The sequence below is a fragment of the Drosophila navojoa genome, chromosome 2, assembly GCF_054131105.1.
Source record: "Drosophila navojoa isolate 15081-1374.11 chromosome 2, UAZ_NAV_1.0, whole genome shotgun sequence".
NCBI classification, from domain to species: domain Eukaryota; kingdom Metazoa; phylum Arthropoda; class Insecta; order Diptera; family Drosophilidae; genus Drosophila; species Drosophila navojoa.
Window position 1 is genome coordinate 21,372,188 of NC_142890.1, and position 26,646 is coordinate 21,398,833.

Consider the following 26,646-nt stretch of genomic DNA (forward strand, 5'->3'; position numbering starts at 1 on the left):
AGTGATTTAGAGCAAAGGCTAAGGGTATTCAACAGCTTGATCATGACAATTATGATTCATCAGCTCGCTGTATAACTAATCAGATGTAAAACGCTGAATTAGGATGTTTGCACATTCATTAAATACTAAAGCTTAATTTCTGCATTGTATTTATTATAATCGAGAACAATAATTAAAGTGAAAAATGCAATCGCGTCTCCTTCGTTTAAATATAATTTTGAAAGCATTGCGAGTTGATTATATATTTGTAAATGTTTTGAGTTCTCCTCGGGCATCAGATACCAAAATAATATATATTCCAATAAATAAATAATATATAAGGGACAACACCCGATTACTTTGTGTAACATCTTGATTATTTCATTTTTTTCTGTTAACTTTTGCACGAGTTATCTAGGAAGGCGTAGTAGAGGCATTGTTCTTAGCTGCGGCCTGCCGCTTTTTAACGCCCCAGTTGTGCACCCTCGCCATGTTTACTTCGGTTGTGGTAATTTGATCTCTGTGGAGAGGTAAAAGTATGTGAGTGCATATCACGACAAGCAGCTATAATCAACGCACCTGAGAAAGTCTTGGTCGTGTTCGACAGACTTTAGATTGCCAACAGCAGATGTAATATTTTGCTTTAAGAGCGCTTCCGCTTCGTCGAGAGGATATTCCAGCATAACACTAGCGCCCAACCAGAGATAAACCGTTTTTGTAGGCGGCACCAGCGTTTTGATGAACACCTGATCACTGAGTAGAAATTGCGTTTCACGCTCTTCGTCCTCTTTGCGCAATACATTGACCATTTCCAACGAACGCTCCAGATCGGGTATCTGAGATTTAAGCTTGTGACGGCGCGCCTCTAAGTTATAGGCCATGAATCGATACTTGCCATGCTGTTCGTCCAGTCGTTGCAACACTTTCTCGCAGTTTTCGTTCTCCGGCTGTGACATAAATGTATCAATTTCTTCCTGCAAAACGAACGCGATTGATGATTAATAGGAAATATTGTCTACAGCTGTTTTTAAGCTATGCACAATCTAGGTTAGAATTACAATTGACTCGGCAGCGAACTTATACACGAAACTTCATACTTACTAAAAATATTGCTTCTGGTATCCCCGCGAAAGTTTTTTGGTTTTCCGGTAATTTTGGCATTTCTACTGTGTCCATAATTCCAGTCATATTGCTTTTATTTCCTATTTATCCTTATAAAGTGTAATAAATTTACAGCAGGTCAAAGGCGGCAGCAGCAGAGCAATGCGATTATTATAAAAACAGTGCTGTACAATGTTTCTCCAATACAATTAATAGTACCAGTATTTTATAGTTACTGGTGCTATCGCATACTGCAGAATTAAAAAAAATTAGCGAAATTAATTAGTTGAAGACCTAATTATAGAAACTTACCATTTATAAATATTCTATCTATTTTTTTTTTTAGAGCATAAACAGAAAAATGTCACAGTTGTATTCTTTATTTAGTATGTCACTGTGACTATAAAATCATCGCAATATTCAACTTTAAAATGGCAGTGTTATAAAATAGCCCAAATAAGTTTGAACAGAACTTACACATGTGCTGCGATCTGCTGCGGCTAATATCATAGCAAAGCCATTGTGCAGTTTCATTTTAGTTGAATTTGATATTCTGTCATGTCGAACGCCGAAGTTGGCATCGGTGCCGTGCGCGGGGGCGGCGATTCTGTAAAACAAGCTATAATCGAGGAGCTGCAGAATCTGTTAAGCTCGGACACAACTGTTTTGCAACAGGCAGAAAAGCGTAACAAGCAATTGCAATACACGGAAGGTATGCATGCGAATTGGCGGGCAAATAAAGGCGTTGTCCTCTCGATACTAATTGCTTTGAATTTCAGGGTATGGAGTCTACTTGTCGGAGATAATTATGAACCAATCACATGAGCTGCCATTGCGTCAAATAGCGATTATAATGCTGACCCGGTATGTTGAAAACCATTGGGCGGATCCGGATGAGAGGGACAAAGCAGGTGGGCATATGGCTACCGAACAGGCTAAGCGTACAATCCGTAACATATTGCCCAATGGCCTGTACGATCCCAACTCTAAAATACGCTCATCGGTGGCTCACACAATATCCACAATCGCGGCAACAGACTATCCACATTGTTGGGCAGAACTCTTTGACATTATAGTCAAATGTTTAGGTGGCAACGAGGATTCCATACATGGTGCTATGCAAGTATTGCAAGACTTTACCTACGATGTAGATCAAATCAAGGAGCTTGGTCCTGTGGTTATACCTGAAGTATATCGCATATTCGACTCGGAACAAAACTATTCGATAAAAACGCGAGTTTCTGCGATACGAACGTTGAAGCAACTATTTACGTCCATCTCGGCACTCATAACGGACAAGCAAGAGCAGAGCTCCATGATGAGCTCTATTCTGTCTAACTTTATGGACAAGCTTGTGCACTATCTCAGCATGAATTGCGGGGCTGGATCTAGCTTTCTGCTGCGCTCCGAAATCATAAAAGGTATCTAAACTCTAAAAAATTAATATTGTTTTGTATAATATCAATTGCTCACTCGCAGTGTTCAGTTATCTGGTGACTGATATGCCGAAGTATATAAATCCGTTTATGGATCGCATCTTGCCAATTATTTGGCAGTTGCTTACACAAATAGCGGAAACCTATGTAAAGGTATCTGTCAATCAGACGGAAGCGAATCCCTTGGCAACTAGCGAATACGAAGAAGAAGATGAGCAGACCAATTTCCAAACGCTGATAATACAAATTCTCGAGTTTATTAACTGCATTGTCACCTGCGGCAAATTGCGTGGCAATATTAAGAATGTTCTTGCGGATTTAATTTATATAACTATCGTGTATATCCAACTCGGCGAGGAGCAGCTGGAGGACTGGCAAGAGGACCCAGAGAAATTTGTAGACGACGAAGACGACGGTGGAGTCGAGCTAACTGTACGCATGTGTGGTCGCGATGTTCTTCTGGTGAGTCGCTCTTAAATATGAGATCAAAATACAAACGTATTCCTCTCAATTACAATGAATTCAGGGTATATGAGTATGAGATGGAATAGTCAGAAATTGAGGCAGACTATGCTGAAATTGTAGTCCTCAAGAGAACTATATTACACAAGAATCTGCTGTCTATTCCATATAGTAATGATAAATATTAATGTACAGCATAATATTTGTGAGCAGCTTAATGAGACAATTCGCATTAACTATGTGTGTTTATCTATATGACTGTATAAATGTGTCTCTGTCTGTAACAAAGGCAAGTAATGCCTTGCCGTACGCAGCAGTATTCATTTGGTATTTGTATTTAAGTAAAACGAAGCGAGAACCCTCGTAGCAGCAGAGAGTTCTCTCGTCGGTCACTTAAAGCTCAAATGCAACGACATCTACCTGGCGCCAGGCTCAACATTTGAGCGCGACTGAGTGTGTGAGAGTCTTCATATATAAAGGGCAGCAACTGCTGCATTTCTTCAGTCGCTCAAGCGCCCTTGTAGAGGTCAATCGTTCAGTGCAGTAGAGTGAAATGAAGTGAAGTGATGTGAAATGAAGTGAAGTGAAGTGATTTAATGACTTAGAGGAAACACTTAGAAGAAAGGAAATACTTAGAAGAACTTCTGAGCGGAAATACTCAAGGGAAATACCTTAAAGAAATTCATAGAGGAAATACTAACTGTATACCCGGATTCAGAGCATACAAATAGTTGTAATATGAAATTCTGTCTGCAATATGTCTGTGTATACTTACAACGCTATAAATATTCAGTTTTTTGACTCTTTACTTGATAGCTAATATAGTTTTATTGTTTTAAATATTCCAGGCCATTAATGACGAGTTCGGAGTGAAGGCCATTCAGCCGCTGCAGGAAGCGCTTGGCCGGCATTTTAGCGTAGCGGAGGCGGAGAAGGAGGCCAACAATCCGAATTGGTGGAAAATTCATGAAGCTTGCATGGATGCAGTTCACAGTTTTCGCGACATAATACTCGAGGGTGATTCCAAATTTGATTTGCTTAACTATCTGACGATTGTGAGAAATTTGTTAGTACATCAGGAATCGCCCCATCTGGTCGGCCGCGCTCTCTGGACCCTCAGCACGTACTCCAAGTCGGATTTGTACAATCCGCAGATGATAGTCGAAATTTTGGACGTAACGCTGTGCAGTTTATCGCCAGATAAGTCACATATTCTACGCATCAGCGCTGTTCGGGCCTTGCACGGCTTCCTGCAAGCCAATGAAAATGTTGAGGGCGAAAAACGCACACTTCTCGTGTCGAAACTTCCCGGTTTTTTGGAAGGAATCATGACGCTAGTGCCTGGCTGCAAGGCCACTGTGCTGGCGCTCATAATGGAAGCTCTTACGATGATGGTCAAATTTGATGCGGACTTTGCATATGCGGCGCATCCAAAAATTACACCTCTGACCATTGCAGCATTCCTCAAGTATGCAGAAGATCCGTTTGTTTTCGAAAATGTACTAGATCTGATCAAAGCGTTGTGCCAACACAAACAGTGCCTGGGACCTTTGCAAGAGAAATTCATACCAACTATTGTTAGCATACTGACGTTGCAAGGTGAGCAATGCGTCGAGAAGCAGGATATCGCCCTGGACGTGCTCAACACAATTGTCAAGTATACGGAGCCTCCGCTGCCCACTGCTCTACTGGAATCAGCATTTCCCGCCATGGTAAACTGTGTGCTGCATACGGACGATCACACCGTAATGGTCGCCGGCGGGGAGTGCCTTCGTAGCTTTATCAATGTTTCGCCTGAGCAAATTTGTAACTACAAGAATGGCGAGGGTGTCAACTATGTGATGCAGGTGGCAACGGTTTTGTTAAATCCAATGAACGCCGAGATGACCGCCGGTGGCCAAATTGGTCGACTGATTATCACCATAATCACCAAAATGGGCAGCATGCTGGGGCAAACTGTGGACATGCTGCTAAAGGCCGTCATTAGCAAGATGCAGAACCTCGAGTGTCTAAAGGTCATTATGAATTTGGTGTTGATATTCGCTCATCTGTTTCTTACCCAAATGGATGCGGTGCTTAACTTTTTGTCTACGGTTCCCGGACCCAATGGCGAGCCCGCATTGCAGTTTGTTCTTACCAATTGGCTGTCGCGTCAAAACTCCTTCTTTGGTGCATACGAACGAAAAGTACGTACACAAATAATCGTGATAACATTTAAGTAGAATTTAATAACATTTCTATATTTCTCAGGTTACCACGATGGCCCTCTGCAAACTTTTTGAATATGGCGTGGCCACCCAGGACAACCGTCTGACATCCATAACATACAAGGAACTGGTGGAGGAGCCGAGCGGCGATCGTATACGCACACGCTCAGTTGCGGCGTCCTATCAAAAATGGGTTACAATTCCCGCACTTGTAAAGATCTTTAAAGTTCTCATATCCGAGTATCAGCACTTTCAAGAGGGCAAAACGGATGCGCCGCTTACAGACTCCGAGGATGAAGTAACCGAGGAAGATGATGTTCCTGGCAATGCCAACAAGCCACGCTACATTTCTGACTTGTGTTTCGATTTCGACGAGGACAATGCCGAGGACGAGCAAGTGCTACAGGTGCTGCTCAAGGAGTGCAACTACACAGGCGACATTGGTGAAAATTTACAAAAGTTTCTCACAAACTTCACTCAAAACGAACATTTTCCCACATTCTACGAACATCTCAACGAATCCGAACGCCTTGTTCTGCTGGCCAAGGCACAACAAAAGTAATTTAAACTCTCGGTCTTCAATACAGACTTTATGAAAACTATAGCATATGTTTTTCAACCCATTGTGTTAAACCTATTTAATATTTGTTATAAAGCATTCAATAAAATAAAACCTTTATATTTTTAGCGTATATTTACGAGCGGCGTCTGCATCAAAAAAATAATCCCATAATTATCGAAATAGAATTAATTAAAGGGCCACCTCATCGCTGCGGAGTTTGTGTTGGAGTGGAACATCGATCTACAATGTATACAAATTTAGAAATCAGTTGCTGTTTATAGTGGATTACATTCCAATTACCTTTCGCTCGTGCGAGTCTGACTTGAAGAACTTTCGAATGCAAGGCGTGAGCAATACCGGATCAACTCCATTGGGATCGTTAGTGCTGAAGAACAGAGTGCTGAGCAGTGCAACGATTATGGTAACCGAGGCGCCTAAGGTCGTGTACCACATGTATGATATTCTATACAAAGGAAATATATCCCTGAAATAAAACAATCATATAGTTAGAGAAGTACAGTAGCTAACGATGTAAATGGTTCACTTACTCCGCTGAGGGACCATGAAGATGGGTGGCATTGGCAGCGCTGGAAACCAGGGCTGCATTGAAGCTGTAGCTGCATTGATCAACGTTTAATGGTTTGGTTTGATAACGAATGGCGCCCGATGCAATGGCCCACTGCGCATTCAGACTAACCCAAGACATGACAACGACTCCGACGCAGCCACCGAGAATGGCGCTCTGGAAGAATAAAACTCGTACTACAAGGAGTAAATTAATTGAAAACACAGTAACACACATTTCCACTGATCCACGGCATGAATATTCCAATAGTAAAGATGCCAAATAGAGGTCCATTTGTTATCGATTCCAGGCTCATGGTCAGCTGCAGCACAGTTCCCATATGCTCAACCACATAGACCAAGGCCACACAAAGCGCTCCAATGCCTACGACAACCAGACGCATGACCCAATTGGTGGCCCGACTCGACAACGGTTTCTTAACATAGGGTTTCACAAAGTCCTCCAGGACAACGGCAGACATGGAGTTCAAGCAGGTGGAGAGCGAACTGAGAGCAGCACTGAAGACGCCCGCAATAAATAGACCCGTCATTCCAGGCAACTCTCCCAGCGTGTCCATCACAAAGAGAGGCAGAAGCTGATCACGTGCCTTCGCCAGCTGTGGATGCAATTAAGTGGGATAGTAAATAAAATAAGAGAGAGAAAAATGTAGCATTTACGTGCCTTGGTTGTAAGTGGATCACAATTCTGATATGTCGCATAGATGAGCAGTCCATTGTAGCCACACAAGGCCATGAGGATCAAAACCCCAACACAAAAGATTACCAGAGCCTTGCGAGCATCCGCTAAGGTGGGCAGGGATAGATAGCGCTGTATCATGTTCTGGGAGACGGCATTGGTCTGCGTCCAGTACACAATGCCACCCAGAAATAAGCACCAAAATGTATGACGCACTGTGGGATCAATACTGAGACTACAAAAGACATGACATTTAGCAGGAATACTTTTAGCGAGTCCAAACTCAACTCACTCTGGAGCCTCCAGTCTATTTGAATTCCAAGCGCGTTCTACTACCACACTAGCTCCACCAATGTCCATGCTTCCTTTTATGGCAACGAGGGCAAGTGCGCCCAACATGGACACCGCCTGCACCACATCCGTCCAGACAACGGCCTTCAGCCCACCCATGCTGGTATAGAACACACAAATTATGCAGACAATCGGCGTAATGGTGTGAACACCTATTCCGGTTACCTGATTGAATGCTAGGGCCGGCACGTAGATGACGATGGGAAGATAAGCTACCTACAAAATAATTGGGATAAGACCTGACTTTTATTATGCGGTTTTTTCATGGGTACTTACATTCATAATGGCGAACATGATTGAGCCAAATAAACGAAGACGGCGATCGAAACGTACTTCCAAGTACTATAAGAAAAGATTATTGAAGTAAAGTTTAGTTTTGGTTTATGTACTATTTTTAAGTCATTAATCATGATAAAGTAATGGTACACGCATAAGTTATCTAACGAACAATATTGTGAATTAATGCCCCCAGACACAGAATGAATGAAATGAGTGGACATAAAGTACTTTATAACATTGTTTTTAATTTAATAAAACACAATGAGACGCCGGTAATTTTCTCTAATATTCTCAATCTGATATATTTTTATAGATGTTACTGCTTACCTCATAGGTGGACGTAATATTCAGATCATGGAAAACGGGCAAATAGAACACACCCATCACAATGCCCATGCCAATGACTCCGAAGGATACGTATAGATACTGTATACCGTACGAGTACACCTCTGTGGGCAGTCCCAGTAATGTAATGCCAGAGATGAAGCTGGCCACCAAGGAGAAAGCAATGGGCACCACCAGCATTTTGCGGCCACCTAGCATATAATCATCCTCGGAGATGGATTTCTTCATGAAACCAAAGTAAATGCCAATGCCAATGCATAGCAGAAACATAGCCACGAAGGCTACATAGTCGGGCCATGCGAATCGCTGCAGGTCTCTCAGAATGTTTTCAATGCTATCCATTGTGCAGCTGGAGTTCCTGAATCAGACCAGACGTCTGATCTTCCGCAGTGACAATGTGGACTAAGTCGCGCTACGATTACATCTGTTTGTCTGTGATTCACTGAATCAGTGGGCTCCATTGCTAGCAGCAGCTGTGGGCGCTAGTCGGCGGCTCTGTGATTCAATCCAATTTTACTCAATTATCAATTGTGGGGCAATTTAGGTTCCGTGTAGAGCACAAAATCCACTTGTATATATGAGTTTAGTTTAGCTAATCAGTTGGCGTATTTTATACCTAGAGAGCATCGCGACACTTTAGCGTCAGTTTCAACATTTTTCATAGCGTTGACCTTACAATTAAGTGATTTTGCTTTATTTCTGGATTTAAAAAAAGTGTTGACCCCCAAACTATAAAAGAAATTTGCATAATGTGTAGTTTTCGGCTCAAACAATCAGAAAGTGCTATATCTTTTTCTATTAATAAAATTATGTTCTGACGATTATTATTAAAATTTATTTATATCAATATAATATACATCTAATGGAATTTTTTTAGTGAATGTCTAGTTTAAGATTTTTAGATTATTAGCAATCATCATAATAACAATTATGTTCATACTTAACGGAAGTGAGTTCGCAATCCCCCAAAACAATTATCGATTAATACATTTTAAATACTTGCTATCGATGACTTATCAGTTTGCCGCCACAAAAACAAGCGAGCTGCTGCAAAACAAATTATTGGCTTTCTGCAATATTAACTATTTTAATTGTTTATAATGTTATCCAATCCTACAGGAAGTAGCGTGCCAGACAAGGCATGGCAGCCACCTTTCGTAACACTGGAAACAACGTGAGTATTTATTAACAGCCGGCATACGCTGATGATACATTGATTCTAATTATTAGCATGGGCGAAATAACCGTGGAGCTGTACTGGAAACACGCACCAAACACAGTACGTATGCTACATTGACATAAATTAGTCATTAGTTAATGGTTTTTCATTTCTGCAGTGCTATAATTTCGCTGAGCTGTCACGACGTGGATATTATAACAATGTCGTGTTTCATCGCATCATTCGCGATTTTATGATACAAGGTGGCGACCCAACAGGGACTGGACGCGGCGGCACCTCGGTTTATGGCGGGGAATTCGCGGACGAGCTGCACAGTGACCTTAAGCACACCGGTGCTGGCATACTGTCAATGGCGAACTCCGGTCCCGACACAAATGGTTCACAGTTCTTTATCACGTTGGCTCCCACACAGTGGCTGGACAACAAACACACAATTTTTGGACGTATTTATACAGGCATGGAAGTGGTGAAACGTATTGGTATGGTAGAAACAGATAAGAATGATCGACCTGTGGATCCGGTTCGCATTATTAAGGCCAAAGTAGAAAAACTGTAACCACAACTACAAAATATTTAATAAATTAATTAATTTTAATATTTGATATTTTCTAATATTAATCATATTGCAACTCGTCCTTTAGTATCCACGATGCTGCACGCATGGCAATAGCTGCAATAACAGTATTTGGATTTCCCGAAATAGGACGAGGCAGCACACTAGCATCGACAACACGTACGTTAGATACTCCATGCAACCTGGTTTTGTTGATATTAAGCTTTAAATCTGTTAGAGAAGTCTATGTAAAATAATCTACCTTAACTGCGAGTCTACGACACTGCCTAGAGAACAACTCCCACCCGGATGGTGTGAGCCCAGTCCTATATGGCGCATGAGACATTCCAGATAATTATCCGAAGGTTGGTGCTCAAGGAAATCTCTTTTGAACGGTCCAAAATTAGCGCACTCCTGTAATTTGGGCCAATGAATATGCGGTCGCAGTTTACTAAAAGCGGACGATGTGACAATCTATAAAAAAATACTATATTTGTTAGCAGATTCGAATTTGTAACTTGTAACCAGCTGTTACCTTCACAGCATTTCTTATGGCTGCTATGGTACAGGCCACATCGTGCTCGTCGTTTAAATAGTTGGGATCAATTAAAGGATTTCTACGCATCGTTTTATGAAGCAATGAAACAGAGCCCCTCGATCTCGGTTGCAAGCAACTGGATATTACGACAAATCCCTCCTGGGAAGCATTATGGTAGCGTGGGAAAAGTGCTCGAAATGCCGAACGCTTGAAGTTGGAAATAGACATGAGAGCACTTTCATCTATGGCGCCAGCGCCAAAAAAGGTGATGCCAAAGGGCATCGGTTCCTCGTAACCAGCAACATGTCCGAGCACTCCAAAATTTCCGAAGACCCCAGTGCCCGTATTTAGATATTTAATTAGGTTCATTGGATTAAGCAACGTTCGCTGATTCAGTGTAGGTCCGATAATGTCTATTGAGACGAACAGAGGGACATTAAAATGATCATGCAGTCCCTGACCCACCAGTGGCAAATGATGTTGCACAGGCAGTCCCACCCGCTTCAACAGTTTGGTGTCACCGATTCCAGAAGCCAGAAGCAGTTGCGGACTTTGGTAAGCACCTGCGCAGAGCAACAGCTCACGCCGAACTTTGATGATAAGCTCGATCTCCTTGTTCTGCTCATCCTTAATACCTACTAGAACGGAAGTGGCCTTCAGATTGGAGCTTGAGGATAGGCTTATACGCTTGACTAGTGCCTGGGGTAGCAGACGAAGATTCACACTGTTGATCACGGGTAAGAGAAATTGTTGTAGCACCGAATGCCTCAATCCATTCTTGATATTGTAAATAGACCGTCGAAATTGCCAAGACTCGTGCATAAATTCTACAGTTGATTCGTCCAGAGCTTCCGATAACATGGAGTAACTACGTGGTATTTCATAAAGCTCTTCCTTCTTAGGCTTAGCGGCAGTCATAAAAGGACTCACGTCATTCCAGCTCCAATTGCTTATGTTGTGTAGTTTATGCCACGAGTCAAAGTCGGGAGCATGACCATCGAAATGCAGCATATAGTTTAGATTGGCTGATCCACCCAAGCCCTTACCTCTTGGCAGACATTGACGTTGCTCAATCAAGCCCTTGGACGAGTACTTCTGGGGTACTGAGAGAAAAGACCAGTCATTGATGCCTTTTTGTTGAAATGTTGCTAGCAGAGGAATCCGACTGAAATAGCCAAAAGAGGCACCAGCCTCAATGAGCAATATGCTGCCATTGCTGTGCTTGGCCAGTAGAGAGCTAAGCGTAGAACCAGCTGTTCCAGCGCCAACTAGAATAGTGAATATTCCAAAATTAATCTAGTATATCGGTGACATCACTTACCGCTTACCAATAACATAATCAAAGACAAGTTCTCTATTCTCAAGTTTTAATACATTAGGTATGTTCTCTTCATGTAATTTACAAATAAGAATCAACAATGCCGCAAAAAATCCAATGACGATGGCGCCAACACAAAGCAATTCTATAATACAAGATTTGTATATAAAACTAAGTCCCCGAATAAATAAAAAAAAGACTTGCTTTGCAAATGCATTCCCATATTGTGTTAGTACCCTGATATGATGAAATACAACTAAGTAGTTGGCTAAACTCACACAGAAGACTGAAAGTAAACCGCCACAGACTAATCCAATTATAGGCCCATTTGTGGGCACAGAGATGTCAGCCTAGTAATTTGAATAAAAGCGCGAATTCTGACACTTATCGATTTATCTGTTAGTATTTCGCTTATCGCTGCTATTCAAAACACAAATATAATTTATTTGTTGTATATGTCTCATATGTTTATTTAAATACATTTACAAATAGTTTCTTGAAATAACGTATACAATTATACAATAAAGAAAATATACATTTATGCAAAGTCTAAGCTAGCTCATAATATTACAATATATTTTAAAGTTACTACTACTTCTGAGCTTCAAACAGAAGAGTTTAAAATGTGTGTTGTGAATAAATAGTGCCTTTGAATCACTGCAACTATTTTCCAATTGGAAGAGCTGCTCAAGTTCAAAAAATGATATTTGTACGAGAGACACAATTTATAATTTTTGTGAATGGCAAATTGTCGGCTCATTGTGTTAATGGCAAACAGTTGTTCGACGTTCATAATATTAGCTGTTGGTGCTTGTGCGCATATATATTGAGTGTTTATCGCTCTCCATTGTTATTGAGCGCTCTAAGCAGCGCTTTATTGAATCAGCGCTGGCCACGGTAATAATATGCAGGCGTCGCTTATCACTTGTTGTTATGGTACCGCCAGTGAAAATCAACAGCGCACTCCCAGCAACAATAGCAACAAAACCAACAACAAGAGAGGAACAGCTGCTGGTGTAACAAAAACAAAAGTGGCTCATCGAACAATAGGCAGATGCAATCAGCAAATGAACGATTCGTTGACAGATGTACTTAGAAGCTTGCAGTAGACGGTCGTCAGTGTGCAATAACCTCTGTTAAACGCGTAACTTTAAATACATCAAAACGGCGCTAGTAAAATATCAGTCAACAGGTGTTTACAATGCCACAGCAGCAGCAAACAGAGCTGCAGCAGCTTATTGAACTGCTGTCCGGGGAAGAGGAAGAATTGATTCAAGTATAATTGTGCATAAAAATTTTTCGGTTTTTCTTGTATAATAATCACTCGGGTCTTTGCAGGCCTTCATCAAAAGTTTTGGCGGAAGTGGTGCCCAACGGCATCTCGAGCGCTTGCAGAGTCTTCTAGAGAAATCTCCATATCCGATACTCCAAATTTTGAACTTGCTATATAATCAGTCCAAATTTTACATAGGACGCATTGTTAGTGGGGCGTTGAAACATATGCTGGATCACAATGACACATTCACCACAACTCCTCTTTGGACTCGTTTCCTCAGCGTACTAGCAAACGTTCCACAACAGATATTGGAAGCGGCACAATTAGAACAAAGTCTAATCGCACATCTTGTGAATGATGCATTGTGCAACAATGAGTATTTGATACTGACATTATTGGCTCGAGAAGATCCGCACTTATTAAACACAGTTTTGCACAAGCAACAGCAACAGCTGAAAATTGTGGGCACCAACTCAGCGCCTACAAGTCAGTTGGTGTTAAATCTGGCTCTCAAACACCGAGAGCACTTTGTACCTAGGGTGTGTCAACAGTTGAAGAATTTCGAATGTATTCACGATCGGACATTACGAAATACTCTACTAATTCTGCGAATAGCCAACGAATTTGCCCTGAGCTCGCAGACGTTAGACGAGTTGGCTGAGCTGGATCAACCACTAGCCGCCTTTGATGTAGCTGCAGTGCCCGCCGAGCTGCAGCCAGTGCACCAGTTCTTCTTCGCAGACTTCCAACGTATTTGTTTGATACTCAAGTTTTTGAAGCAACAGCAAGATGGAAATGCCTTCAAGACAATCAAAGTGGACTCACTGCTTCGGGCACCGGGCGTGCTTTCTTTGATCTATGAACATGGCATCGAATGTGATAACGAGCAAGTGTTTCAGCTCATTGAGCAAACTTACAAATGGCAACAACAGACACCAGCACTCAAGAACGTACGTATTGAGGAGCTGGAAACGTGGAGCTATTATACAGCCCTATGTCATGTCTACAATGTGATATTGGGGTCACACGAATCCTCGGTGAGGGACCAGTTGTTGTTGCTCTCCACCCAGCTGCGTCAGCTACGCGAACTGGTTACACTTTCCTCACTACTAGAGGACATATTCCAACTTGTTTTCTTGCGCTGGGAACAGCTGCAAAATACAAACCAATCTGAGTGCGACCATGATGATGAGCAGTATGTGGACGATGATGCGACACCTCCACGCTCTTCCAGTGTCAGCAATGCGCAGAGACGACGCTACGGCTTCATTTGCCGAGGCCCGGCTCTTTTTGCATTGTTTAGCTATCTGAAAGGATTTGTGACTAAGAAGCTGCACACTCAGGACTTCAAGTACGCCACAGAAGAGCAACAGCAGCGCTTTCAACGTTTAGTGGATGCCATCAGTGAGGCGCTTTGGAAGTACAGTGTTCTACAAAAGATTGAGCAATCATTGACAAAAGCAACGCCGGCTACGGGCTGCCGCTTTGAGCCTGAACAGATATTGCAGCTAATTCAATTGCATAGTCACTTGCGTGAGAAAGCATCCAGTGATGATGAGAGCAGGGAGCGCATCTTCCACGCATGCAGTCTAACAAGGCGAAAGTCACGCAAGCAGAGACGAGCGGCCAGCTTTAGTGGAGCGGCACGTCGCAGGTCATCTGAGACGCTGACTCTGGAACAGTGTTACGCTCGTGCCCAGCAGCTGCTGTCGAATGAAAGTGCAGGCAACTTGGAGCCGCAGAACTCCGTCACGCAGCCAGTGGAACGCTCCATTATACCAAAGATGCTTAGCACGCCCGAACAGTTGGCGATCATGGCGCTGGCTCTGAAGAACTTTAATGATGTTAAATACATCATTGAGGTAATCATAATCAAGTTGAGTTAAGAAATACCTAAATTAATTTTACTTTGCTCATAGACTTTTCATCTACAGCACACGCAGCTGAGTCGCGAGCTGCAGTTCATGGAGCATCAGCAGTTGATCAAACAAAAGTTGGCTAACATCTATGCAAACTATGAGACCTTGGCTGTTGAGACCAGTTCCACCAGCAGCAACGCCACGACCACAGTGGAGCAAATCAAAAGTGTGGCCGCCAAAGGCTTTGAGCTATCCAAGATCATCAGCGTGGTGGACAATTTTGCACAGTCGCAGAAGCTGCAACACAGCGCTGAATTAAAAACACTTTTGCAACGTCACTGCACAAATGGTCAATATGGTTTCCTACAACAGTTCCAGGAGCGCAACATCAACGCCCTGATTGTCTTCGATTTGATTATAAATCTGCGCTTTAATCGCGAAATTACGTGCAATCTACTGCTGGTTATACGACGTCAGCAGCAGCAGCTGCAACAGCAGCCATCAACGATAAATAGACCATGTGAGCCCAGTGCGAGGGAAATCGGCGCCATGTACTTATTGGAAAATCTCTGCGAGTGCATGCGTCTCCTGGACCGCGCTGGTCGCCAATCGGCACTTAATGACCTGCTCTGCCGGCACAGCTATGCATTGAGGCCAGCAGCCTTGGCGTTGCAACTTCAGCGGGAATCCGCCTTTAGAACGCTCTATCAGAAGGCCTCGTCGGATTATGCTCATTCTCAAGAACTGCGCGCCCATTCCGCACTCTTTCAGCAGCTCAAATCGCGACAGAATTACTACGCCCGCTTCTGCAGTTATGTGCAGCAGCTGACACGTCTTCTCCAATTGCGCGATCCCAATATAGAGTATCACAACACGCAGCTGTTGCGTCACGATCCCTATCAAATCATTGGCGAGCTGATTTACGAATGCGACATCACTCCACTGGAGATTGAAGGAAATGTGGCTGCACTGCATCTGAATCTCGTGCATGTTATCGCTCTCAACATTTGTCCACAGTTGATGGATGGCGGAGGCAAACCGTTGTCACGTTCAGTATCACCGCAAAAGCAGGAATCGATCCACAACTATATTTCGCAACACAATCAGTTGCTCGCGCAACTACTGCAGGCGGTGCAGCTGAATGCACTGCCAGAGATTAGCGAATCCGAGGCGGGCTTGCACTTTGAGTGTCTTCGGCATTTGATGCAACTGCCTGAAATCGAGACGCTCGCGCATATGCATCAAGGAAATCTTGTTATGGCTGCTCTGCATGCCTACAAAGTGGACAGTGCTACATTGGCGCGATCGGGGCTTGGCAATGAGCAACAGCTAGAAATTCTTTTGCTGGGCATTGGCGGACAGGGTGGTGAGTCGCAAAATAATTATTATGTTCACTAGTTAGAAAGGTTTTAACTTGTTTCGTTAACCAGAACCAGATTACAAACTGAGGACACGGATAGACAGCTTAATAAGTGAACTGATTGCAGAAGATGCTCGACACATACAGCTGGCTTCGTATATGCAGGATCTGGGGCAGCGAGCGCTGCTGCTGCATCAGCATTTCACTAAAATCTCCAGCAGCCAATTAGCGAAAGAGCTAATCGAGCACACGCTGGAGCATCGGGCAGCAGCACTGGCTATTCCGCTCAAGCTGCGCACTCAACTGGAGCATACACTATCGGATATTACGATATATGCAAGAGTATCTGCTCTCCTTAATTTTGAGAGTTGGCCGCAGGCTTACGATTTTGGACGCCAAACTCCAAACGTCATCTTTGAGCAGCTGCTCCAGGGGCGGCATTTTGAGCTGTGTCATGACTGGTGCCGCATGGTGCAGCTGGCGGACGCAGCTGGGCAGCAGCGTGTCTGCTTACTTTCATTACTTGATGCATTCCTAGAGCTGGGCGATGAAGATGAATTGGACACACATCTGTTACGCATTGCGGAGCTGTTTCCAGCCAGCGTGCTAGTTAACTTTCTGGATACACATAAAGACAAGATGCGTTCGTTGCCTCTACTCCAATGGTTGGTTGACTACTTGGAGGCAAACGCACGTGATGCGCGTCCATATCTCAACTATCAATTCTCACTGGAGCTTTTACGGCAATTGCCAGCCGATGAGCGACAGCATTTCTGGCCACTCTTACGCTTTCCTTTGCTGATTATCGAGCAGCTGGTCATGAATACGCGCTTTGAACTGCTCAGCAAGCTGCTGGAACCGGCACGTGCCAAACTGCTGCAGCGCATGCCCTCGGGACCCTGTAGCTACTGCTTTGAAAAGCGTGGCCATGCCTATGATGTCCATAGCAGTGGCACCACCACAGGCAAAAGCGGAGGCAAGTTGCGCTTCCAGTTGGGTCAGACCAATTCGGAGGCTTTCATACTGCTCAATTTTAATTCTTATCAGCAAGATCATGTGGTCAGCAATGATTGCTTGGATTTGTTGCTGCGCATTTATGCCAGCAAGGCACTCGACTATCAGATAGCCAATGTACGAAATGGAGTCGGATCAGAGGCCGGCTCCTTGGGCACCGACGTCCAAAATTCTCTCGACTCACTGTGTGGAGCCTTCAAAATTCCTCCACAGGCGCCAACTCGAGACGAGTGGATTCCGGATGAAAGTGCCACCCATTGCATGTGCTGCCGCCGATCCGCGTTCACAATGCTGATGCGTCGCCATCATTGTCGTCGTTGTGGCCGAGTTGTTTGCTATGCCTGCTCCACACAACGTATGGCCATTCCAGAGATGTACGGCGATGTGGAGGTACGCGTCTGTAATGATTGCTATAAACCTGTCCTTGCCGAGAAACCGATAAACATTCAAAACGAAACTCATCCGATCATTCCACGTTCCACGAGTTCATCGTACGCCTATAAGTGGCTTCTGAGTGGCATCATTACTCACGACAAATTGCTGCGCGAGGAGTTCTGCTATGAACATGCACCTAGTGTAGCGCTCTGTCTATCCATATTGCGACATCATTTGGATCAGCGGCAATGCGTGGACCTGTTGCTATTTCACTGTCGTAAACTGGAGAAGCTCATAGTGCCCAATCCAGAGGTTGACTATGACCTTGTCGCCAAAATGATGAACTGTCTGGCATTGGCAGCGAAAGTAAGTTGCAATATATAAATATGTTTGCTTTCATCAATGTTTATATTGCTCTCGTAGGTCCGGGGTGCTCCAGCTGAGTTCGAGACCATACGTGAACACTCGGAGATTATCATGGCCGTCGTACAGCAGGGCTGCGAGTCGCTCATACCCGCAGGGCCACTGAATGATCATAGTTTGCGTCAATTGGGCGATGCTCTAATCGAGGCAGAGCATTGGAAATTAGCTTTGGATGTGCACCTTAAATGGGGATTTGCTACCACTGGTGTGATGGCTGCCCATGGGCTGGCTTCCTTACGCGCCGGCTGCTATGATTCAGGTCAGCAAGTCTAGTTGCCTTCCTCAACTATTTTACTTAATCCTCTGTTATTTTGTAGCACGTGAAAAGTTTGCGCATTGCATGACTCGTCTGTCCACAGAGGAGCAAAACAGTTGCATATACAAACATATTTTCGGAAAGGAATTAAAGGCACCAGCATCGTTACCACTTGACAAAACTAAAAAGCGTCCGCAGCGTGGACCTGCCCTGCTACAGGAAATTCTTCAGCTGATTGCAACAATGCCCCAAGCGCAGCCACAGCCAGAGACCCTGCAGCGTGCATCCCTCATACGCAACTCGAATACCTCGCTGGCCTCGCTCTTCTCGCGGCGCCGAGAGCCGTACGTGGTGCAGACGCCATTACGAGAACCAGCCCTTAATGTGATTAATGCATTGGCTAATTTGAAGCACATTGCCAAGGGTCAATACGGAGAGCCGACTGTGCGGAATAGCATCGAGGCTAATCGTCAGTCACGCGCCTTTGAAGAATCACTGCATTATGTGTTTACTTATGGAAGTCACACGGACATTCTTCAGTTCTTAATGCAGCGTGATGAGCTGCGCGCAGCCTTGCGCTACTGGCAGATGCAACAGCTGGAATCAGATCTCTTCATACAACAAATATTCCAGGTATCCCTGGCCGGAGGTCGTCTACCAGCGCTAATTGAGGAACTGCAGGGGCTTGATTCCGATACTCATTTAAGTGCGTGGCGCGTGCCGCTGTTACAGACGTGCCGATACCTGGAGCAGCAGCAACAGCTCAATTCGCTGTACCAGTTGCAACTACTGCTGAAGGATGCGGTTCGCGCGAGCATGACTTGCGTGAAGTTTTATCCCCTGCACTGTGATAACTTTCAAAAGTTGCACGCCAATGCGCAGCATTTAATGTCAGCACACATGCACCTCCAGGGTGAACTCGATTTGGCACAGTGGGAGCATCTTCAGCGTGAGCAGCAACGAGCAGGTAGCAGACGTGCCAGCGTTGTCAGCTGCAATACGAGCAGCACTTGCTTTGCTATGCAACTGGATGCACGTAGTTTGAATGGCCACATCAATACGATACGACGCCAACTAGAACTGGCCAAGTTTTTGGCGCAGTGTGAGAGGGAGCAACCGCCAGTGAATGGAATGCTGTGCACCTTACAAATATTGAAACAGATCCGGCCAGAGGCTCCTCGCGGCACCTTGCCCACATTGTTTGATGGCTCTGCCGACAAGATTCAGCTGTGCATTCTAGTATTGCTATGCGGCAAGAACATCGATGAGGGCTTTGGCCTAGCCTATGGGTAAGCAGATTTATTACTGTAATCAATAAATGATTGCATGGTTTATCTTTTCGTTCGTAGCATCATGCAGGACTATAAGTTGGCACCAATGAAAGTGTTCGGCGCTACGGCGAATTATTTGGCGAAAAATCAACGCCTGAGCGAGGTGGAGCGTCTGTTGGACTGCATAGCTAGCAACAATGGCAGCAGCAGCAGTACCAGCTCGGACTCGGATGAGCTTCTTTCGATTGCTGTCAATGCTGCTGTGCACAGCAACGAGCCAGAGACGAAGCATGTATTGGATAAATTGATCAAGCGCATCGGAAATGTGGAGCTGCGCATATCTTCATACATGTTTATTGGTCAACTTAAGTCAGCCTACTTGTTGGCCAACAAACACGATCGCCTTGCAGACATACGCAAGATCTTAAGGCAAGCGGAGATGACGAACCAAATACATATTAAGAAGCTGTGTGAGAAAAAACTAAATATTAATTCAACTCCAATGTCGCCAACGCCACTGTGATACAAATAATCAGGCAATATATAAAGTCTAATTTTGGTAGATTAATTTTATAAAACTAATTGTAGAGAAATTGATTTTAAATCGTTCCGAAAACCAATGCGTTGGTCAAGTATTTCTTAACCCTTTGCTCAAAGACTTTCATACAAGGTACCAAATTATATTCATATATTTATATATATACATATATTGTCAATTTATTGTCTTTACCATCTTATTGTACTAGTATTTAATTTTTATTGTTTATTAAATATCAAATATTGTTATTCAATCATACCGCCAACATGTCATCGATAACTGTGCTGCTCGCTATATATAGATATATGTACATATATCGATAAGTGGGACAGATTATTGCAAATGCTTGTATAGATTATATTGGCACATTGTATATTAAGTTTCTATATATTGAACTTAGAGGTTTAGCTTTAATAATGCGTGCCGTAATTCAACGTGTTAGGGCTGCCAAAGTCACGGGTAAATATACACCACCATTAACTTAATTTACGTCTAATCTGGACATATTATAGTGCTGGATGAACTGGTGTCAACTATTGGACCTGGACTATGTGTGCTAGTGGGCATCAAGTCTAGCGATACGATAACAGATGTCGAATATCTGTAGGTAAATATCTAACTGACACATAATGAGGCAATTTTTGACTGAGCCTTTAGAGTGCGCAAGATTCTCGCATTGCGACTGTTTGAGGATGAAGGAAAACGTTGGCAAAAGTCTGTCAAGGATTTGCAGCTGGAAGTTCTGTGTGTATCCCAGTTCACGCTGTATCACAGATTGAAGGGCAATAAACCAGACTTCTCTGCAGCCATGAAAGGTGAAGATGCCCAACAGTTATATTGTCATTTTTTGAATAGACTGTGCCAGTCATATGATCCCAGCAAAATCAAAGGTAATATTTGTATTCTGTATAAAACTGGATCCAACATTTGATTTTTTTGTGCAATGTCAGATGGAAAGTTTGGTGCTTATATGCAAGTCCACATAGAGAATGATGGCCCTGTTACTATTGAATTGGAGTCTCCACAGCCAAAGCAGTCCGAAGAATGTGTAGATAAATAGAATATATAGTACTATCCTTTTGAATAAATTGGCTACAAATTTGTTTTACGACATATTTTGTATTTTCTCCACAATAAACTTAAAACTAAAACTATTTAAAATGTTTTGAATTAAGACTCTAGCATTTCCAAGTCTGCTTCCGTCATGCCCTCCTCGAGTCTCTTTTCAAGCTCGCGTGCATCCACATACGTGATCTTCTCCTCTGGCAGGTCTTCGTCCATAAGGGCGTCCTCCTCAGCCTCTTCCTTGGCGCGGCGTTCCCTCAAGCCAGCGGCTGGTGAACGTATGAGCGACATATTTCGTTGCACGTCCTTAACATCCATTTGGATTTCAACCTGTCGGCCCTTACGCAGACGCTCCATAACAAAGTGCTTTTCACGACGCTCCTTAATCTCTGTAACCTTTTTAATCGCTGTAATTGCCTTCTGCCAGGTATCGCGATTGTATTTGATGGGCACATTGCGGCGTTTCTCGAACTCGAAACTGGGGTCAATTGTCAACTCCTTTCCGGCTGCCTTACGATGTGCCTTTGTCCATGCTACCTTACGTGGGTTCTTCTTCTTCTTAAAGGCTTTGTGACATTTTCCACGACAAAATTTAAAAATCTGCAAAAAAGCAAAAGCGTATGGTAAGAATTGTGTACTGTGTATGTTTATGCGGATAGGAAAAAAGTTTATATTGTTACTTACTTTGCAGTCATTGCGTACAAAGTGTACTCCATGCCCAGGATATATTTTGCTGGAGCAAAAATAGCACGTGTCGATGCGCATTTTTACAAATTATACAAATAATTTGTAAAAATAAAACGCACAACTGTCAACACGTGTGTTGCTAACGAAAGGTAGATGCAGAGCTGCTGTTGATTGTTCTAATAAATTTCGATAACTATCGAATGCAATGGATATGAGGAAAATCAGCGATAGTTTCACTAGGTTTTTTGTTTTTAATAATCGTTGCTTCCTTATTTTATTTGATCAATACGATCATAAATCTTCATGTAAGCAAACATATTAATGTTTCCATCGCTAAGATATTTTCTAGTTTTTAAACATTACTTTACTGCAACTCAACAAATTTATTCAAATTCAAATAGTGTTAAAGTTAAAATTATCATTGTCCGATTTAAACTTGGGTAACTTCTGTTGACTGTTCTTGATTCTTTAGGGCCTGTTTCATGTTGGCCACCTTGTTGAGATTAGCAAGACGCTTTAGTGTTTCCAACTCTTTTATAAACGTTGCCATGGCTTCTTTGGTGGTGGACATATTTGCATCTTTCAAATCGGTCATAGTATCTTCTTTTTCAAGCTCTAAAAATAAGTATAAAAAACATATTAAGTAAATGTTGTAAATGTTTCATCTGCACTTGCTGTACTTACCGTCTATTTCACCTTCTATCTCATTGAGACGATTCATCAACAGGGATTGCTGTATCTTAACGTGTTCTATCAAACGGTACTGACATTCCTCTGGATCGATTGCAGCCTCCGGTTGCGGCACGTGCGGCCAGTCGGATTGTTCGGCCTTTGGACGTTTCACAGGTGTGGTTGCGTTCTCAGCCTGATCTTCGTCCCACTTCTTAGCCCACAGATATAGCTTGGGATGGTAACGATTGCGAGCAATATTGATCTTCACCGATAAGGAATGCATTGAGCGTTTAGCATCTAGTAAATTGCCCGTAAGTGTGTGAGATCGTTTTAGCAACTCGAACTTTTTGGGTGCCTGGGGATTTGGAGTATGATACCCAGCAACAGGCAGCTTGCCCTCGAAGAGCCAGTCCTGATCATGCTTGAAGCGCATCGAATCACGAACACGCGGCGGATTGCGACAAATGTAGCAGACGTATTTATCTGGTACATCCGACTCTTTGACAATGCCATTACAAGCACCATGCTGCCAACAGAGGCACAGCTCACATTGGATCATAAGGCCATCCTCTTCCCCATATTCACAAATGCAATTTATGATTTCCTCCTGCCTCATGCGCACTATACGTATAAGCTCGCCGTTCTCCTTGATGTACTGAGGCGTCTGACTGGCCTGTTGTGGGGGCGGTGGCGCCAATGCTGCATTTATATCTACCACATCGTTTGACGAAGGCGTTGATGCCGAATCGATGATTGGCGAACTAGCCGGGGTTCCAGATAGAGCGACACGACGTTTCTTAGCATCATTACGAACATCGGGTGTGGGTGTGGGTGTGCTTATCGACTGACGGGTATCTTCGCAATCTGCTCCAGATGCTGGTGAGTTGTGGGCATTGGTTGACGCTGGCAAATCCTCGTTCGAGACGTTTGCATAGCGACGTTGGGTACGTTGCCGGCTGCTTTTACGGGAGCCAGATGAACGCTTGTTGGATGTAGCACGCACGCGCTTGGTGGCCCGGTTTACGACGACTGGTGTACTAGATTTGTTCGGCTCCTGTGCTGCTGGAATAGGCGAAACTTCTACAGGCGGTGGTGCCACGACAGGAGCTGGTGCAGCAGTAGAAGTAGCAGCTTCAGGAGTAGCGCTTGTTGCCTGTGGTGAAACTTTAGATGTCGTAGGCGTCTCAACCTTGGGTGATAGCAATCGACTACTAGGCGAAACAGTTGGCGAGTTGTCACGGACTGTGGGCGATGTATCCGTAACAGCTGTCTGACGTCGAAAAGAGCGGGACTGTTGTAAGTCCTGTTGATGCAACTTATTAAAGAACTGTTGATTGGGTATTTGGTTCTTCGGTGTTTGCTCATTTTGTTCAATCGAAGATGGATGCGTGCGTTTTACAGCCAATTCCTGCATCTTCGGACAGTGGCTGAAGTGTCTGTAAAAGTGCGTCAACAAAATTAGACAAATAGTATATAATGAACCCATCTGTGACTTACTGTGCTAGTTCCTTGTGATAGTGTCGTATGTGTATTTGCAGAATGTGCTCCTTGCGGCATGTTTTACCGCATCCCTCGCTTGGGCACACAAACAAATTATCTGTTATCTGTACCTTTAATCCGCCAATATATACTGCAATTTTCAAATGCTTAGTTAGGTAAAATACGTTTAGATGTGCTTAGATAACGTACCGTAACCATCTTCCAGCACGGTGCCTTCATCCAAAGCTAGCACAGAGGTGGCATCGGCCGATTCGGTTGTATGAGGCATTGCCTCATTGTCTGGGGCACGTGGTGAGGGAGACATTAGCTCCGCAGGAGGCATCAGTGAGGCCACCGGTGTTTCCATATACTGGTTGTCCACCCCTGCTCCACGGCGTGTGGCCATCGGTGACATAGGCGTTGATGTGGGCGTGGCTGTCAACAGCTTGCTGGTACTTTGATCCTGTGACTCTGTTGCTGTTGTGTCCACGGACATGTCCATCGGCTTGGGTTTTGCTGGCTGCTGTGGACTGTAGTCATGTGTGTAGACGTATGCATTAATGTCTTTGGCACGCCGGCGATGAATGCTAAAGTCATAAACATCCGGATTATAGACCAAGCCCTGCGACTCCAAGAACACTTTCAGATCGGACTTGGAGCGAAAACGTTTTCCACTGGGCGAAACCAAAATGACATCCCACTTGCCCAGCACATTTGAGCGCTGGTACATGTGCTTGATCCAGCCAGGCGGCAATCGCCAGTCGTGAACAATCACCGTCGGCTTCTGGTGCTCCCCGACAATCAGATAGCCTTCTGTGCCGATCGGCTGATCGTTCACCCAATGGCATGTCCACTCCCCATCATGTGGGATTTCCGGCAATCCCAAAGCGGCTGCAAAGTTTAATAGAAACATAGAAGGTATGAAAATCAAGGATATTTTCAGCTGCAATTACAGGAGTAGGAATTTTCCATTGTGCTCCTATTGTGACTTATCGGAAATATCAAAATTCAGTACCCACTGTCAACAGAAATGCAAACTCACAATCGCAATGAGCTTTACATATACATATTTCAAACAAAGCTCTCATGCCCACTTAGTGAAATATATAAACCATTTTTTCTCAGTAAAGTTAATACAGAATATATATGATGCTGCAACATACCTAAATCCAAATTGGACATGTCCAGCAGTGGCCAATCTTTGCGCGGCGGAGTCACCTTTGCCTTCTTGCCGGTGCTGGTGGCTCCAGTGCTGGGCCTCTTCACTGCGACTGCAGCTGGAGCAGAGTCTGTTGATTGCGTGTCAGCATCTTGCTCAATGTTGGCCAAAACCTGGCGAGGCAGCTTGTTCATGTGCACTGCACGGACGTTCTTTGTGTATCCATCGTCGAATAGCACCTCGTATGTGTCGTTGCCCAGCAGCTTTTTGATGGTGCCCGGAAATTTCCGTGGTCCCGACCAGCGCGCCATGCATTTCTCCTCCAACTCAAAGATGGGTAAGACGCGCGAGCTGATGCGCTGACGCAGGCGATCCGATTTGAACCCGATCCATTCTTGGTTGCCACCGCTTGTCGAGGGTGACACTTTCAGCTTGTTGTTGCGCTCGAACCGGATTAGTAATGTCTGCTCCGATTCATTGACCTCGACAATACGTGCCGGAAGCCAAGCGCCATCAGCACTCAACGCCTCTAGACGAGCGCCAATCGCAATGTTTGTGGGCAAGCCATATTTGGGTGGAGAATTCGAAAGTGGGGAGCCCGTGTTGCTAGCAGCAGGCACTGCTTCAGTAGCCGAATCAGTTACAGCGGCTGTTGTCTCGTTGGAGGAAGTAGCAGTTGTGCCTTCTGCAGATGAGGCAACAAGTGCGGAGTCGACGGCAGCTTCCTTGGTTGCTGCTGCTTCCTTTTGTTTTGCCTCGGTTTCAGCTTCAGCTTTAGCGGCTGCCTCGGCTTTAGCCTTACGATCGGCAGCATCACGCTCAGCTGACTCGGACAATATTTGGGCAACAATTTTGTCAACGGTTGCCTTAATAACATCCTCGTTGCTGGCGCTGTTCGCGGAACTGCTCACTCCAGAGCCATCCAAGGTTGCCTGCTGCAAGGCCCGATGGTCAGCCTCTATCTCGGCGGGCTCCATTTTTCCCCACGGAAAGACAGTGGGGAAGACGCGCGGCTTCAGCAAGTACTTGCCATTTTTAATAGTATTGAAATCAAGACGTCGAAAATGACGTGAACATACAAGCACACTCTTTGTGATTTGCCGGTCCAGACTAATGCGCGAGTTCTTAATCCAAATAGCACGAATGACGGCGTCCATCGGAAACGAGTGGTATGTTACGCCGTGGTGCTCAAACAGACGCGAAGTCGAGGGGCAATCAGCAACGCAGCAGCGGCGTCCCATTTTGTTTAGTTTTAATAGCACTTATTTTTTTTTATAATACGGACCACAGAATTTTCACCGATGCTGTTGTTTCTCACGATTATTTCAGCGAAATGCGCAGTATTAACGAGAGTTCTGACGATTTTTGTTTTTCACTTATGACTAGCTTACTGCGATCATGCTAGGTTGGAACGTACAATATTTAGAGATTTTCTGATTGTCATATTATTTATATTATGATACACGATATTTTCAAAGTAAACCTGATTTGTTTTTTACAATCAATATTTCCGACGTCTGTGCAATACAATTATTTATAACCGCAAACCTAACACCAATTGCACGTATTATTTTACTATAATAATATGGAGTATGGTTGTATTTCGATTACTTGTGGCGGTCGGCAGATTACAGCAGAGG

The 26,646-nt window shown here is 44.0% G+C and overlaps 9 protein-coding genes across 10 annotated transcripts; 4 read left to right on the forward strand and 5 right to left on the reverse strand.

Annotated features, from left to right (window-relative positions):
* Nucleotides 1–200: 200 nt before the first annotated feature.
* mgr (prefoldin subunit mgr) lies at nucleotides 201–1,305 on the reverse strand. Its single transcript, XM_018111635.3, has 3 exons — nucleotides 1,081–1,305; nucleotides 559–953; nucleotides 201–499 (listed from the first exon to the last, which is right to left on the reverse strand). Exons 1-3 carry the CDS (start codon nucleotides 1,165–1,167, stop codon nucleotides 394–396), a joined length of 588 nt encoding a protein of 195 aa, XP_017967124.1. The 5' UTR covers nucleotides 1,168–1,305; the 3' UTR covers nucleotides 201–393.
* A 197-nt stretch (nucleotides 1,306–1,502) lies between these two features.
* Ipo9 (Importin 9) lies at nucleotides 1,503–5,877 on the forward strand. The gene is made up of 5 exons (XM_018111627.3): nucleotides 1,503–1,792; nucleotides 1,860–2,501; nucleotides 2,560–2,978; nucleotides 3,827–5,164; nucleotides 5,229–5,877. Exons 1-5 carry the CDS (start codon nucleotides 1,639–1,641, stop codon nucleotides 5,745–5,747), a joined length of 3,072 nt encoding a protein of 1,023 aa, XP_017967116.1. The 5' UTR covers nucleotides 1,503–1,638; the 3' UTR covers nucleotides 5,748–5,877.
* bumpel (solute carrier family 5 member brother of rumpel) lies at nucleotides 5,657–8,540 on the reverse strand. The gene is made up of 8 exons (XM_018111634.3): nucleotides 7,966–8,540; nucleotides 7,636–7,701; nucleotides 7,301–7,575; nucleotides 6,994–7,243; nucleotides 6,548–6,928; nucleotides 6,296–6,489; nucleotides 6,048–6,231; nucleotides 5,657–5,987 (listed from the first exon to the last, which is right to left on the reverse strand). Exons 1-8 carry the CDS (start codon nucleotides 8,323–8,325, stop codon nucleotides 5,937–5,939), a joined length of 1,761 nt encoding a protein of 586 aa, XP_017967123.1. The 5' UTR covers nucleotides 8,326–8,540; the 3' UTR covers nucleotides 5,657–5,936.
* A 441-nt stretch (nucleotides 8,541–8,981) lies between these two features.
* On the forward strand, nucleotides 8,982–9,762 carry Cypl (peptidyl-prolyl cis-trans isomerase-like 1 Cypl). The gene is made up of 3 exons (XM_018111637.3): nucleotides 8,982–9,157; nucleotides 9,214–9,262; nucleotides 9,321–9,762. Exons 1-3 carry the CDS (start codon nucleotides 9,084–9,086, stop codon nucleotides 9,717–9,719), a joined length of 522 nt encoding a protein of 173 aa, XP_017967126.1. The 5' UTR covers nucleotides 8,982–9,083; the 3' UTR covers nucleotides 9,720–9,762.
* ninaG (neither inactivation nor afterpotential protein G) lies at nucleotides 9,712–11,591 on the reverse strand. Its single transcript, XM_089256621.1, has 4 exons — nucleotides 11,576–11,591; nucleotides 10,252–11,522; nucleotides 9,979–10,190; nucleotides 9,712–9,919 (listed from the first exon to the last, which is right to left on the reverse strand). Exons 1-4 carry the CDS (start codon nucleotides 11,589–11,591, stop codon nucleotides 9,778–9,780), a joined length of 1,641 nt encoding a protein of 546 aa, XP_089112747.1. The 3' UTR covers nucleotides 9,712–9,777.
* Nucleotides 11,592–12,309: 718 nt separating this feature from the next.
* Nucleotides 12,310–20,202, forward strand: Sptz (zinc finger FYVE-type containing 26 spastizin). The gene is made up of 7 exons (XM_018112898.3): nucleotides 12,310–12,848; nucleotides 12,911–14,710; nucleotides 14,768–16,073; nucleotides 16,138–17,822; nucleotides 17,880–18,138; nucleotides 18,197–19,424; nucleotides 19,485–20,202. Exons 1-7 carry the CDS (start codon nucleotides 12,774–12,776, stop codon nucleotides 19,927–19,929), a joined length of 6,798 nt encoding a protein of 2,265 aa, XP_017968387.1. The 5' UTR covers nucleotides 12,310–12,773; the 3' UTR covers nucleotides 19,930–20,202.
* Nucleotides 20,203–21,057, forward strand: Dtd (D-aminoacyl-tRNA deacylase). 2 transcript variants are annotated; one of them, XM_018098037.3, is made up of 4 exons: nucleotides 20,207–20,403; nucleotides 20,457–20,547; nucleotides 20,602–20,834; nucleotides 20,895–21,057. In XM_018098037.3, the coding sequence occupies exons 1-4, from the start codon at nucleotides 20,361–20,363 to the stop codon at nucleotides 21,002–21,004; spliced, it is 477 nt and encodes a 158-aa protein (XP_017953526.1). In that variant the 5' UTR covers nucleotides 20,207–20,360; the 3' UTR covers nucleotides 21,005–21,057. The 2 variants fall into 2 exon arrangements, with proteins under 2 accessions (XP_017953528.1, XP_017953526.1); XM_018098039.3 differs by lacking the exon at nucleotides 20,895–21,057 and having other exon boundaries at nucleotides 20,203–20,403; nucleotides 20,457–20,551; nucleotides 20,602–20,740.
* On the reverse strand, nucleotides 21,044–21,870 carry RpL24-like (ribosomal protein L24-like). The gene is made up of 2 exons (XM_018098036.3): nucleotides 21,694–21,870; nucleotides 21,044–21,609 (listed from the first exon to the last, which is right to left on the reverse strand). The coding sequence occupies exons 1-2, from the start codon at nucleotides 21,772–21,774 to the stop codon at nucleotides 21,115–21,117; spliced, it is 576 nt and encodes a 191-aa protein (XP_017953525.1). The 5' UTR covers nucleotides 21,775–21,870; the 3' UTR covers nucleotides 21,044–21,114.
* A 167-nt stretch (nucleotides 21,871–22,037) lies between these two features.
* Nucleotides 22,038–26,521, reverse strand: MBD-R2 (PHD finger protein MBD-R2). Its single transcript, XM_018113626.3, has 5 exons — nucleotides 25,011–26,521; nucleotides 24,058–24,738; nucleotides 23,866–23,998; nucleotides 22,381–23,804; nucleotides 22,038–22,311 (listed from the first exon to the last, which is right to left on the reverse strand). The coding sequence occupies exons 1-5, from the start codon at nucleotides 26,245–26,247 to the stop codon at nucleotides 22,127–22,129; spliced, it is 3,660 nt and encodes a 1,219-aa protein (XP_017969115.1). The 5' UTR covers nucleotides 26,248–26,521; the 3' UTR covers nucleotides 22,038–22,126.
* Between the last annotated feature and the right edge of the window lie 125 nt (nucleotides 26,522–26,646).